A 16453-nucleotide genomic window follows, 5' to 3' on the forward strand; every position below is an offset into this window, starting at 1 on the left:
CTGATAGTCAGACTTGTTTTCGGATTTATTTCAAGCAAAGCGTCAGAGAATTCGTGTAGCCAGTCAACGCCGATCTTCGGAATATGAACATAACCTCTAATATATATTTTATATTTCTGGATTAGTGTAAACATAAACATTTAGGAAACAAGTGCTTTTGAATCGTCGGAAGAATCTGATCAGAATTATGTTGATTTCGACACAAACTTTTAAAGAAGATTTAATTGAAGAACGGATAAAGCCCAAAAGTCAAAACTATTTTCATGAAACTGTCTCCCAATTTAATAGAATAGAATTTCTCGAGCATTTTAGAGTAAGTCTTGAAGTAGCAAATAATCACACAATCTTAAACTCTAATAATAATATACAGCTATTTCAAGGTTGTAGTATAATTTTTGTTTTGTTTATGTTTTATTTATTTTCCCATTTCCCACTGGGATAAAAAAGTGAGGTTATTTTTTCTTCTCCACTCAACCCATATTTGATGTTCGCACAGACGGTTTCAAATCGATCAGAAGTTGTAATATTTTACACATGCGCATCAAGAATGGTTTGGAAACAGTTTCAAACTTGTAAGAAATTTGCAGTGATAACAAACCTTATATCGGTCGGAACACTTTATAACTTTAACAAATTCAAAAACTAAAACCATAGACTAAGAAAATAAAGAGACACGTCAAATGATGCACGTTTCTGACTCCGTATTTCTGCACCTGACAGTTCTAGTCGTTTCAATGGCAAGAAACGATGACGCCACCGAACTAGGACTTAACAGCTGACATAGTTAAAACTGACAGAAAGCGTGGATTCGTGTTTCAGTTATCATACCTACCCATCTTGCCACTAGATGGCTATGATTCGTTTGCACATTTGCAGGGTACATGATAAAGTTCTATAAAAACCATAGGAAACGGATTAAACCTGTCAGTCTGTCAGTCGGTTCGTTTCAGATGTGAAAATAAAAATAAAAGGAGATATACCGGATCCACGAACTTAATAAATATACCTGGATTGTCAATTCAATGAAAATTAAATGACCATTAGTAGGTGGCCGCCATTTTGCGTAATTCCTTTCGATGTTGATGGTAGGGAAACAAAACAACTAAAGTTTTTGGCAGGCTATGTTTACAAAAACAAAATAGAAAGTTATATTTAGTAAGGAATGTAAGATAGTTGCGTTAGATCTAGATAGATAGATTTTTCTTGTACTTCTTTAAGAGGTCTCCAGTCACCCGCAAAACGCGTTTTGATTTAGAAGGTTTATTATTGAAAAAAAGGCTAGATAAAGGCTAGGCTGACTAAAAAGGCTAAAATTAACCATTTTTTTATTGAATAAAAAATAAGATTTTCGCTTAAAAATCGAACGAATTTATACCCATCCCAGCTTATCAGCAGCGATCCATAACGCCACAAAAACGGTGTATGCGATCTGAACTAGCAAAGATACCTGTAAAAATGTAACCGGCCCCTTCACCAAATACTGAGAAATGAACATTAAAAATCTGGTGAAATAATAATAGACAATATTAATTAATTTCCCTAAATTTTAATCAATATTTAGGTGACCTGAAGAAATATTATTTTTTGCTGCCTATTATGATTTCAATCAACTGAAATCTGATCTGAAAAAGACATTATCAAGAACATAAATAAAATTCAAATATAGAACTAACAAAATATTTATTAAAATAAGTAAAAATCTTAAAATCAATAAGTACTACATAATATGCATTTACACGGTATTATATTTTAAATTTAAAAATATGGAGGTGAATTTTCTATTTATCATTTCTTGGCCACCTTTTGTAAGTATTGTCTATGTTGCATTATGTCTATGCCAAATAGACAAAACATACATGCAGAAAAAAACAGTTGTCTCTGATACAATCATGTACGTTTCTGTGATATCACGAATAATAAATTATTATTTTGGTGAAGATATATATAATAAATATACATCATTTTATCTAGGCTGATAATTATATAGAATTAAAAACTAGTATAATAATAATAATAATTATAATAATAAACCGTCTTTATTAACTTATAAATACACAAATATAAACGCACAGTATATAAATGCAATGAAAATTAAATAATTAAATAAAACACCATAATATAAGGCGAAGTACTTATTCCTATGTATGTTCAAAATGTGTTATTATGGTTTTTGACTTCTTTTCTTTTGTCAAGATAAGTATTTTTGATAAGCTAGAACTTTAATAGGGGTCAATATAGAATTTGTTTGACTTAAATAGTTGCTAAATTAAGAATCCCCTTTTAAAATTTTATTTACATTTCGACACCACCAGAATAAAGCACATTTAATAATCAGCTCACAAACATGATCACCTAAATTATGAGATGGACAATCAAGTATTCCAAAACTAAGAGCTTGTCTTAAATATTTTAAAAGAATTTTTGAAACATGCTGTTTAAAATAATTCCTTGGAATCAAATAAGATAATATTCCAAGAGATTTGGATATTAAATAATTTAAAAAATTACCAAGTTTGACTAAATGTGCCCCTTCATATTGTCTACACTCTAGTACCTCATCATCCATACGCGTTCCATCGCGATATAATAACTTATTTTTGCAAGTAAGACTTTAAAAATTAGGTTTTCCCTTGAAAACAACTTTTGCAATATAGCCGCTTATATAAACTATTATATTCGAAGTTATCTTAGTTTGTCTGTTTAAATGTATTTCCTTAGGAACTTCTACTATGTCAATGGAATCAATATTTTCCAAAGGCATTATATCAGGTTCCACCTCATTTGTTAAGAAACATCTTAAGTCGTCTAAAGATTCGTCACAAGAATCTGTAATACAGTTAGATGCACGAGACTGTGCAGCCAAAAAATTATTAACTAATAATGTCTTGAAAGATGTTGTGATGTGACTTACATTTGGATTCTTGTTTTTAACACCATGGCTGCGAATGTAACTAAAAAAATTTTCCAGTGGTTCCTGATTGAATGAAGCAGTGAAAATAAATTTAAAGTTAAATACATTTAATATAATTTTTCTTAGTTGCAAGAAACCATTTAACGTAAATTGAATTTTTGAGGGTATATTAACAAATTTGTTCTTTTTAAGACAATAAAACTGCATGCTTTTTACTATAGGTAAAGCACTGCGCCAAAATTCCTCATGCTTGGATTTGTGAGTTACTATCCTTTTAAGTGGCTTGCATTGTGCTGATCTGGTTTTGACATTAAGGCTATCAAATAAATTGTCAAGAAAAAGAATTAGGTCCGCAGTGTCTTCGGCCTGATATGGCAGATTACAGTTGTCTTTTATGTCTAAAAAAACAGTGATATATAAATAATTAAAAAATAATTTTCTTACTCTAGCGAGAAATTCTTTTCATCAGAACTCCAGCAGTGTGGCTAAACACTTGGGTACAGCATTTCACTTTCATTTTATTAACTTTATGAGGAATAATATGCTGGTCTGTTAATTTGCTACATAACCTAGATCTGGAAATTGGCTTCCAATGAAATTTCATTAAATCCAGAACACAAAGTTTCTCTTCAAGTTTCATTTTTTCCACCTTCTTTTTAAGAGATTTAAAGATGTGTTCATTTATTCCTGGTCTTAGTGATATTTTTGATAATACACTTCGCAAAGTGGCAGTACTTGGCAAAGTAAATATTTTGCTGAGAAATCGGTAGCCTTTCCCACTAGCCTTGAAAATTGACAAGACTAAAATTTTGTGATCCATAGTGTACCTTCTAGCTTGCGGTAACTTTTTTTGACTGGTAACTTGGCACATAATGAACTTGTAAGTAGGACTATTAATATGTTTTAAGAGGTTTTTAATATCTGTGGAATTGACATATTTTTCGGCAATACTCTTCGGCAATATTTTCTCTTTATAAGATTTAATTTTTTTCCATTCCATATATTTTACTCTTCCAATATGTTAATTTCGTATATAATTTTTTGGCCTTTGGTGTCAACTCAATGGAACGATGAACATTTAAACTTTTTAATGAAAACCTTTTTTCAAGACCTAAAAACATATTTTTTAAATATTTTAATAATGCATTTGTTTAAAGGAATATCAATAAAATTGGCATTAAAAAAAACGAATAAGAACTAGTGAGGAGAAAAAATAAATAAATATAATAATAATAAATTACTTATATAAAATAGGTATAAGTAATAGATGTATACATATGTAAGTATACTCACGTTTCTTCGCAGATTCCTTTTTCCTTGAGGCATTAGGTACAATTTATAATGGTACTTTTTCAACATATATTTGATTGTGGAATTCTTTATTATAGCATCAATCTTATTTCTATATCAGATGAGGTATTTTCTGGAATATCTTTTTGATTTAAAGCATATGAGGATTTCTCATCAGCTATCTCCAGAAGTACCTCTAAGATATTTTCTACCACATTAGTTTGGCTGATAGGTTATAATAGATTAGTAACTTTAGAACATATGGACCCATCGATTGAAACCTTTAAAAAAAATTGAAATAAAGGATAAGCCAAAATGATACATATATTTTTAGATACATATGAAGGTCTAATAATTTTTTGGTGAGAAGTGCTAATCTAATTGAAACATAATAAAGTATCAAAATGCATTAATTTCAAAGCATGGTCGATGTCTTCTTAACGTTAATTTTAAAAATAAATATTTCAATAATTATAACATTAATTCTTAATTGTCATCATTAGTTGTATAACATACAAGATTTTTTTTTTAATTTTCTTTACACACTGAATTTTTACCAAAAAAATATGCTAATGAAAATTTCTAAGGCGAGTATATTCCTCTAATAGAAAAAACCAAGGCCTGATTGGCTTTTTTTTTCGCTCCTACCGGAAGGGCCTAGATCTTGAAGGCCCTCTATTATATCTTATTTTCTATTATATTTTAAATTTTTCTTTAAGCTTACTCTCATATATTTGGGGAACACCATTGGGACACTTTACATGTACGAAAAAATTATATTCCTGAAATGAAGGAATGCAACTTATTTCAGGATATTCATATTTGTTTTGAACGATTCGCAACAAATATATTCAGCTTAATTTTTAATATAAATAATTTGGCGGAGCACTACAATTCTATAGCTTGTTTGTGAAAAATGTATAAATTATTTCCTTAGAGGATTCTATCCGACCGGTTGCAATGCTGCGGCAATTTCTTTTAATTCATCTAATTGATGATTATTACGATATTATTCATAGAGCTGTCGTACAGAGTGATTTTTTATTTTTTTTTATTTTAGTGATTTTTTATTTTGAAAAAATTATCCAATAACCAGTTATTTTGAATGGATCCAGGAGGGATTCATAGGAATAACTGCATCAATTGGAAAAATATGCAAGCTAAGAAAAAATATTCCTTGCTTCAACACAGTTAAAAACTTATTATACTTCCCTTTTTTTGGATATAATTCCATAAAATATGGTAAGAATTCTGAGCCTGTTGATTCTTGATTCCGCTTCTAGCCGCACCAAAAGTGGCATTCAATTAATTAATATATCAAAATAGAACCATAAATCGTCACAAAATTTCCAAAAATACTAACAAATACTAACAATTTTATTTGACAATATTTTTTTTTAAATGACGAGGAGACATGTGTAAGAGATCGACATTCAAATTCAAGTGAACAAAAGTTAAACGAAGAGCATGCCTTGTATAAAGGCTCTTTTTTGCTAAATTTATACTATATGCTTGTAACTAAAAATGTTTTGTCTAACTAAAAATATATACTGTATTAATTTAAGGCACAACTAAGTGCAATCCAAGTTTCCTGATAAAGGGAAAGCATATTAATTCTGCTCAGTAAGTATAATCTCAAGACTGACACCCAAATTACCAACATAATCACAGTTCGATAGGACTGTACTATTTGATGTACAGGGTGTTTCAGAACTATGGGATCAAACTTCTAGGGGTTGTTCAGTGCAACAGTAGAATCCATTTGAGTACAGGAACCCATGTCCGGAAATGTGTCAGTGTCACTACGCGACCTAAACACCAGGCTGGTGTTTTGACGGGTGACCATTCTAATATATCGTTGCACTGGACTTTAATAAGCTACGACACTGTCTCTCGCTATTTTCGATGCGCTCGAGAAAATCTTTACGTCGGCCGGCCCCAGAACGGTCGGAAGGAGAACATCATGAGATGTCTTTTGAGAGAAACCGTTTTTAGAGAACGATTTCAAAACGTCTATTGTTGAAGTTACTATTATTATTATTTCGGCTTGAAAAATTGTTGTTCCTATTATAATTATTATTTAATTAAGCACCCCCATTTTGGGGAAAATTTCTTGTTGAACTCCTCACAAATCTTCCTCTTCCCCTAAACTCGTAAAAGATTTGGGAATTACCTTTAGAAAAAGTCGTTTTTTCATCTTAAACTAGTCTGATATACCTTTTTATTTGAGAAAAATTGCGAGACGATAATATTGTACTTAATCTTGGATTATGCAATCCGTCCGTGAAGGGTTTTATAGATAATCTTTTGTTAATTGGCTTTAAAACATCGTAGGCATTTTCGTCACTACTAGCCTGCGATATTGTTAAAATAACAAAAAGTTTTTCCAGTGCTTTTTAAAAATCAATGGACTTATCGCATTGTTTGGGATCAAAAAGCTTTATTTGAAAAGCACTGTCAGATTTTACAGTTTAGAAATGCACTTTAATGTCAGATATTGCATCATTTATGGAGTTATAACTAGTATTAAGTCTTAGTTTTGCGCTATATGACAACCTAGTTTTAAAAACAAATGTAATTAACAAAGATTTACCCTCTACAGTTACCATAGAATCATAAAGTTCAATGGCATCGATTAATTTTGACAGGATACTTTTGGTTCCATCTATGATAGGTCCCAAACTCACAGCAACTTTAAGGTCAAAGGAAGCCATCTTAACAATAATTTTATTTGTTTCTTTATTTTGAAAACTTCGAAAACTTCTTGTTTATTTTAGAATTAAGTTCTTTAACAATAAAAATGTCAGAGTTGTGTAGTTTTTTATTACTAATTTTTTCATTTATTGAAGATATTTCACTTTTCACTTGTGTATAAACTGCGTCAGCCTCAATAATCTGTTGGTCTATAATTGAAGGTTTACGTCGCTTATAGTTTAATTTTACAATAAACGTTCTAATTGCTTCTAAGGTATTTAAGTGATCGTGTAAATTAATATCCTCCATTAAGAATTACCGATAACAAAAAAATAGAAAGGTAAAAATGTTACCTCTACCTAATTCTTGGTTTAAGGGCCTGTATTTTTAAAATATACATAAAAACAACTAGTAATACAAAAACAATAAAATATAAACTGTTACAGTTACTTATAGCGCATTTTTTACATACATTTCTACGGTCCTATTATTAAGTTTTAACTTCTCGTTACACCAGTTTATCCATTACTTTATATCCTTATTTTCCGTGTCCATATACCATTTTTGACGAGCAATAATCTAAATAACCTAAAAAAAAATTATTGGCCCTCTCCCATAATATCATTTCTTGAACGTCTTAATTCTTTTTTTTTTTGCAATTTCTCTTCTGATGGTTCTCCTAATAATTTTATAGTTATAACTAATAATGGCTCTGGTCAATTCTTGAATAATATCTTGTCAACTTTGGACCCCTTGTGTGGTTTTGGGAGTTTGCTAGCCTATTACTGGAGTTTACTGGTTATTAGGAGTCCAGCTCTTTCCCAAGCGGATCTCCCTCGCCATCAGGCCGAGGGGCTAATTTTTGGTCGGGTCATCCACGCAGCTGATGTGAAGAATACTGCTACCATAGCTTGCAACTGCAAGTTTAACCACTGTCTGCGACCGCTTTACAGGGCAAGTATTCTACTGCGGAGCTTATTCTTTAAAGCGTTGGACTGCTCTAAGGGTTGGGAAACCTTCTGGATGTTATTACCAGTTTTATCCCTTCCGCTACATCTCTGTATAGGAGCCCTGGTTTCCGGTTTGGGCCCAGAGGCTTGTTTTGGGGTCACTGGGATCTCGGTGTGCTACCCTCAAAACGGTGTCCCCTTTTGTTGGATTGCTGAGCCCTTGGTCGAGGTTTCTCCTTCTTTGTGACCGAGCTTCGCTCTAATGCCCCTTGCATCCCTTTGGCGCGCACCAAACCGTGAGAAGTGGGAGATTTTATAGTAATCTCACCACGCGATTCAGACGGTTAAGCCCAAACCCACAGATGTAAATAGCTTCGCACGTTTAATGAAATATTCGTGCCTCCCATAAGCGCGTACCGGGGTTGTCAGTTTACGTTGGATAGCTGGTCAACGACGGTGACTATTCGCCACGCGGAGACGCGTCCGACAAGTTGCTCAATCCCCGCAGATGAATACCTCGAGGTCGGTCCTAGAAATTTTTATTTAATTTACCTTATAAATGAAATAAAAATTTGAGTCTAAATTAAGGATAAAATCTAATGAATATTAGGAGATATGGGCTATAGTCGAAGATATTAAAACCTATAACATTTAAAATTAAGAAATTCGTTAGCTATATCCACTTGTAATATCCATTTCGCTTGTATAATGAAAATATGATTAATTTGGTTTTTAATAGGTGTGCAGGCATGTTCTTATCCAGGAACTACCATCAGTGGCAGAATGTCATCTGTAAAATTTTACTATAAAATTGGCGAAAATATTACATTTACGTGTGAAGAGGGCCTAATTTTAAAAGGAGCGGCCATGTTGAAGTGCCTAAAAAATGGGAAATGGTCAAATGCCATTCCTACTTGCGTAAGTCATGATGCAATAAAGAAAAGGGAGGTTTTATAAGCACTTTAACATATATATCTAATAAAAAGTAGTTACATAAAACTTTTTAAACATTAAACAAAAGTATTTAATATTATATAATCTTACAGGGAGACTACAATGCGGTGTATTAAATGGTATATTAAGATATTTCATTAAACCAATATTTGTTATTAGAAGCACAAGCATGGCTAAAAGTGCATTGATTATTTAATTTAAAGCTACGGGTACACTTTATTCTTTTGCAGTGCAACAAATATGAGTAATACCCATGGCCATGTTGTTTTGATATTTGTATTCCATTCTCGTTTTTGTTATTTGAACAGATGGAAAAAAATAAAATTGCCACTACTACTATAGGAATAAAATAAATATTTAATAAAAGGATTAAAAAAGAAAGAAATATGAATATCAGATGAGTTCGAAAAAAAATAAACTTACAAAATATATAAATAACTGATAATAGAATTGAGAAGTAAAAATTCTCGTTGGATTTATAATCATTAATTAAGACAAAAAAAAATGAAAAATAACATATAAGAAAGCGCTTTTAGGATTCCTTGATAGTATTTTCCAATATTTATCAACTTGGAACTTAATCTTTCCACGATTTAGAGAAAATAACTAAATTATTATTTATTAACTATTAAGTGAATATCATACGAATCAGGTATTAAGTAATACAAGAAACCAACTTTACAGTGTAATATGCGTACGACTTGGTAGCTGTACCAATCTTGATTATAACCTTAAAATTGCACGATACTGTTTACAAAATAATCAAATGAACTTTTAGCTTACTCTTGAATAATAACATTAGATGCATTTCAATTCTAAGGTAAACAGCATATATGATATATTTAAATTATTCACTTAGCTATACAGCTAAAAACCTGTAATACCCATTCAGATTGATGGATCCTAACCGTTAGAGGTATTTGATTTAGAATCATAAATCTAATGAAAAAAAAACTTACTTGTTTCATTATTAATGAACCGCATTGTTGAGTTGAGCTCTAAATCTTAATATACATTTATATATTGTTAAGATTTATTATACTTATAATATTAGGTAGTTGGCTAATTTGATTAAGTTTAACTCAAAATATTTTCTATTGAATAATAATTTTGAGATATACAATAGCTTTGTTTAAATAAATATTCAAATATTAAGCAGTTGTATATTCTTAATTTTTAATTCCAGTAACACGTAACTAGTTAACAAAATGTAAATTAATCACGTGTCAAACAATATATTGCATAACAAATGTAGGTAGGGTTTACATGTTTTTTTAAATTAATTTAGTATTTTCCTTCCGTAGATATATAATAGATTTTTTAATGGACATTTATAAGTAATCAGATAATACTTGTTCGTATATATATATACACATACTTACAAATAAAGTTTAAGTATTGTTACCCATTAATATATTATATTATTATAGAAACAAATCACCTATATATTATAATATTATCAATGTTAAATTAATAAAGTACTCTATAACGGTATTTATATATTAACTAAGTTAAATAAACATTTAAAGTAAATTGTACTGTTTTTATTTTATTAAAACCAAAAAGTCTCTTAGTATTTTATGAAGTATTAATTAAAAAGTGTGATTAAAATAGTATAATAAAATGACAAAGCTTCAGATTTAATTTTCCAAGATTCTTGAAGGAATACTGAGTGAGGAGCTTCCAACTTTGTACAATGAAAATATAATATTTTTCACAACACAATCTGGGTATTGTCCTCTTTATAGTAAAACAACCGCTCTTTTACATATTACTTTTTTGTTAAGTTAGGAAAAAATAATTGGTTGGTTTGTGTGGTTAATTCCAATAATACATGTTTTCTTTAAATATTGTGGTCCTCAATTTGCAAATGATACTTTGTCTTACTATGAATGAGACTAAAATCCAGCTATTGGTTTTTGGAGAAAATAAAAATTACAAAATACTGGCCATTTAAATATTTTGTTGAGCTATTATAACTAACTATGTATTTACCAAATGGCAAATCTTACTTGTTTGATAATTAGCCTGATAACAGCAAAGCGGCAGCGAACCAAATTTGTTTAAAACGAAAAAAAAATTATTACATAAAGTGTTTGATGTTTGATGTTTTTATTTAAATTAAAACGAGCAATGCATGTGTGACTAAAATAGTAGACCACAGAAAGATATTAAAAACCACTGTTTGTGTTTCCGCCTATTTGCGCCTTTAAGGAAAGGCAACCAAAAAAGTAGCCAAAAAGAGCAAAAAATTAAGTTTTAAGGCATCAAAAAAAGCGAACAATCCAAAAAATTCCAGGTGACCAAATTTGGTCAAATCTCTTGGACATTGCCGTATATTTTTTTCGGCAATGTCCTAAATAAAATACAATAAATTCATGTAAAAGTATTGAAAGGATATTGTATTGAAAGTGATTCAGGTGATTCTCCGTCATTCCGAAATAACACAAGTGGTACACCGCACGATGTCTCGAAGGTTAGCGAGAATCTTCCATAACAGCGTTTTGCCAAGTATATAATAAACCGCACCGCCGATAGTTATTATAAATAAATACAGTAAAAAAAGATATTTCTAGTAGTATGAAATTTTTTGTGACATTTGTGTCAGGTGAGGGGTGTGAATCGGATGTCAGTCAACTAGACATTGGTAAAAATAAATAATAGGGGACTAAAATAAATCGGTCTAAATTGTACAAAAAAGCTAAAGCTGCTGGATTTAAAAGTTGCTAAGGTAAAAAGGGAGCTGAAGGAAAGGAACTGCGATATGACGGGAAATAAAGCGGACTTGTAAGAGCGGTTTTGTAACGCATTACTTGAGGAAGGCGAAAACTCTGAGAACTTTGTTTTTGCTGATACAAGCGATATCGGTCAAATGTTGCAAGGTTTAGAAGCTAAATTGCTAGAAGTTTTAAATAAACCTAGCAATAAGGTCACAAGAAAATTTTGCCAACCTGGAAGCTAAATGTCTGGAATATTCTTCATTACTGAAAAACTCTGCCACACTCATCCGTTTAAAAAGTGTACTTGAGGAAAAGCTAAGAGAAAAGTTAGAAGAAAAGATGCTGGGAAAATAACGGCAACTTAAAAAGTGAGCTGAAAGAGAATTCTTCTAGATGAAAGAACATATTTCAGAAGAGAAGTGTACGACCACCTAGAGAATTATCTGGAGATGCGATATGGCTATTTTCACCTGGACTGACAAATACAGATGTCCAGGAAAGAATCACGGAAAGTTTGGTAGTCCAAGTATTCTGGAAGGACTCCGCGATGGTAAAATAAGGGACATCTTACTACTAGCACGTTCACCTAAGTTAGTAGATGCATAATTACGGGCATGAATTCGAGGCTGCCAAGAATACGAACGAGGACCTTGCTCATGTCCAGCAAGTGATTGTAAGAGAGGACGACTTGAAGGAATCGGTCAAGCGAATTATAAGGAGGCGATTGAAGGATGTAACCATCAGGACCAAAAGTTGGAGTTTACGAATAGCGACGGGCTAATGGCTATCGAGCAAATATCCATGGTGAAACAAAGGTTATGTTCACCAGAGGGAAAGCCTCAAACATCCTGGGAGATCAAAGGGTAACTAAAATAGTTTCGGTCATCCTCCACTAAATTTATTAGAAAAACCATCTCTCCTACATGTTTCGGACATATAAGATGTCCATCATCAGGGATCTATTATATAGGGATCAGGGATAATTTACAAACTACGGCTGTTATTATTTTATAATGCATCGTGTTTCATTTTCATTTGTTTAATTTTCTAAGGCCGACCCATAAGTATAGGGTACTTTTCCAAATAAACTTTCGCGAATACGTATATTCGACAAATACGTTAGTCAATGAACGACTTTTCATAAAGAAAAAGTCATGCCCTTACGGAGAAGGATTCAACTAAATTAAATATAATTTGGTTGATTCGTATTGCCCGCCCAAGGAATGCTCTTTTCAACAAAAAAAAATTGTGAACTGTTAAGAAGTTAAAGCAGGTTATTGCAAAAATAATTAAACGCCTTCCACAATCATGGTTTCTAAATTAACTGATTTTCTTGCGAAAATGATAAATAAACTGGTTCTCTTAAAAAATGTGAAAAAAAAATGTTAGTTTATTATGCCAAATTTAAAGAAAATACAATTTTAAAAATTTAAGATGGCAGTTACGCCCTCTGGTGGCCCCATGTTTGGAACTTGAAAATATTTTACAGTGATTCCTCATGACCATTGTACCTAATTATTTTTTTTACACCTAAGTCATACGACAAACGTGGCCGAAATATGACCAAGGAAGTCTTATTGGGTCACCCGATACATTATTGGATATTTAGATAAAGTAGTTTCATAGCATTTCATAATCGAAAACCGTATAATTTATACTTACCTTAAAGAAACTGCTAATCGTTTCCTCGGTGTAATAGCTTTTCGTCAATGTGTGTCTTATTATATTCCCCAATACAGAGTGTTCAACAAAATTCGGTACAAATATTTTAAGAGTGTATTGTTGGAGTAAAAATAAGACTTTTTTTTCCTATAAACATGTATCCTAAAATGCGTCTTCTCAGACCTGCAGCCCGCGCAAATTGCTTGAAGAAAATCGCTTATTTAGCACCGTAACTACAGCTCTGGATCAAATCTGCTGAAAATTGGCACGTCCCCGTTTTTTGCGCTATTCTCATTTTAGATCTCAAAAGTGGTGTAAATCCTGTTTTAGGGGATGATTCAGGAAGGCTTACCCTTCTGATGGCCCTTATCTTACATTTTTGATAAAAAAGTTAAAAATCTAGCAACAGCATCTAGTTAGCCATGAAAAAATCTAAAATTTTTGATGAATTTGTCGAAAATTGTTATGAATTTTGAAGTGGTAATAACAGCGCAAGTAAAAAATAGATTCTGGAATTGAATCTTAAAATAATATTGTTACAATTAATTCATGTTTTGCGCGTATTGGCCATGCAGGGTATCCTATGCATCAATAAGATGTGCGTCAAGTTAATGCGCAATGCGCAAAGAAAAATACCGAAAAAGTCCTCCTAAAAAAAACAGTCATATAAAGTGACCAGTGATTGACATCTTGATGCAAGAAAGAAACCTGGGGAATCTGAAAACGGCAAAGAAGCATTATATACCATATACACTAAATATATCTATTATACTGTGTCTGAAAGCAGCCACTCCCTGGGATCCCAGAGGCGACCTCTGTCTCACACGAACATGAGATAAGGAAGGTGCAATCTACATATTTTGTATAGCGCCGACAAATTCCATTTAGTTTAAATAAATAATTAAATACAGTCCACATTTTAAAATATATAATTAAATGACGTTAAAGTTCACTCACCTACACACGCATCCTCTAAGATCGTAGGAGAAGTCTTAATAGCAATAACAGATTTTTGTCGATAAGTTGAAAACTAATTAAGACTTTCTATTTCTGAAAAATAGCGATAAATTGATTAAATAAGATCGCATAGTGTCCCAAGAACTTTTTGAAGAGTAACACATAAAGACATAGTTAAGGAAGAATGAGAATATCAACAAAAAATTAACGTGTAGAATAGATTTCTATAAATTTCATTAACATTTAAACATGAATCACATAAAAGAGTCAATATACGAGTGTGAAGGTTGTGTAATTCCTCAAAATCGCTGTTTTATGTTATTTACATCGATTAGAAGATACACTATAAGCCTAGAAGAAATTGCTTCAGTAAGTAATGCGCGTCTATGTATGGCGAAACACATGGTTAACATATGTTTCTGAGCTTGATATTTCTGACATTATTGATGGTATTGTTGAATCTATACCTGAAGAAATTAAAATTTTAACTGCAAAAGATAACCTAAAAGTTCTTCAGATATAAACTTCATCAAACGATAAACATCTCTCTCTTTAGTCGTTGTTTGTTTTTGGACGTTGTGACTCAATCATAGAAGCTGCACAGTGATTTGTTCTGCACAATGATTCTTCTTTCGCATTACTTATAAAACCGACATTCCTGTGAGATTTTTTATTTGATCTATGTATTTCACCGGTGACTTTTCCTCTTGATCTCTTATCGTCAAATGTCCCCTATATAATAAGTTTTTCCATGCCCATCGTCCATATCACATGATCGAAAAATGTAAGCATGCGTCGTTGGACTATTAATAACGCCTCAACTCTTCTTCGATACGTCGCATTTATAGTCCAGGATTCCAATCCATACTCTGCAATAGGAAACACTGGGGATGTCATAAGTCTCATTTTAGTTTCCTTATGAATATGATGGCCTTTGCACCTTACTCATAAGCTACTATCCGTAAGTATAAAAAAGTATAGGAGAGAGAATGCAGCCCTGTCATAGTTCTCTGAGAGTTCGATTTCTATTCTTATTTGGGTTATGTTGTTATCATATAGCTCCTTAATGAGATAGGTCAGATGAGCGGGAACTCTCGTTTATTTAAAAATATGCTACTATTCCAGTGTACTATGTCGAAAGCCTTGTCGTAATCCAGAAAACATATCATAGCCGGGATTTTTGTCGCACCTTTAATATTTGATCTCTTCTTCCTCGACCTGGCACAAAAACTGCTCGCTCTGAGATTATATTAAAAAGAGGATTGCTCGTGTGTCTTTCTTGTATGATGTGCCGTAGTATTTTCATTAGGGCAATGGTTGTGTGCATTCATTTTTTGGACCTTTGTGACTGTAGTGGAATGTATACGGATTTCGTCTATTCTTTTAGCCATTTTCCTGTTTCCATACCTTTTGACAGATCTGGCACAGTAATGTGATACCTTTAAGCCCAGTACATTTTAACATCTCCGTGACGATATGATCTGAGCCGAGCGATATTCTGTCTCTAAGTTTTTTGAGTGCTTTCATGAGTTCGTTCCTTAGAATTAATGGTCCATGCATCTGAAAGTGGAGCGAGTTTCAGTAGAAGTTTTCCTGTAGGTTAATCTCCTCAGATGTCATTAGATTCTCACAGTATTAATGCCATCTTCCTAAGATTTCATGTGTCCTAGTCGAGTTAATTCATGCATATTATTGTTTTCAGTTTCAATCAGTGTTTCAAGTTCAATCATCTAACAGTTTCCCATAGACGTTGGTCAATTCGTTAAAATGTCTTTTGATTTGGAATAGTGCGATTAGGAAATCTCTTTTCATACAACCTTTTTGCTTCCAATGCATTGCAAGATGCAAGACTCTACATAAGATGCATATCTGCATACTCAATATACGTGAATTTCATATTCCGACTTAATTCAAATTAAATTCACCAATAAATCCAACAATCAATAAATTATTATCAAAATAAAGGATCAATGTATAAACAACGTGAAAGATTGCTTTTTAGAAAAGAAAGAAAGAAAAAAGAAAAAAGGAAGAAGAAAGAAAAAAGAAGAAATAGAAAAGTTTAGAAAGAAGGTATTTTATCTATCATTTGTTTATTGTGTACCATAGAAACATTTGCGAAAATCGTGCGAATTATATCCGTGAGAACCGCTGAATCTCTACAACGTGGTTTGACTACATCAATACATTTTTTCTACATAAACCCATAGTTTCAATATAAGATTATTGTGAGATATTAGTTTAAGACTATCATAGTTATTATACAATATTATTAACCTATCACTTTGTCAATTATACTTTTTAAATAAATTTAC

The 16453-nt window shown here is 31.8% G+C and overlaps 1 protein-coding gene across 3 annotated transcripts in view; it reads left to right on the forward strand.

Moving 5' to 3' along the window:
* The window catches only part of LOC126734965 (uncharacterized), a 202465-nt gene extending 192336 nt beyond the window's left edge, over window positions 1-10129 (forward strand). For 2 of the 3 annotated variants that reach the window (XM_050438833.1, XM_050438832.1), the window contains exon 26: window positions 8585-10128. In XM_050438833.1, the coding sequence (XP_050294790.1) occupies window positions 8585-8802 (218 nt within the window). In that variant the 3' untranslated portion in view covers window positions 8803-10128. Of the gene's footprint in view, window positions 1-8584 lie in introns of all 3 variants that reach the window. The other variant, XM_050438831.1, reaches the window with a different exon arrangement.
* The last annotated feature ends 6324 nt before the right edge of the window (window positions 10130-16453 follow it).

Source organism: Anthonomus grandis, chromosome 4 (assembly GCF_022605725.1).
Source record: "Anthonomus grandis grandis chromosome 4, icAntGran1.3, whole genome shotgun sequence".
NCBI classification, from domain to species: domain Eukaryota; kingdom Metazoa; phylum Arthropoda; class Insecta; order Coleoptera; family Curculionidae; genus Anthonomus; species Anthonomus grandis.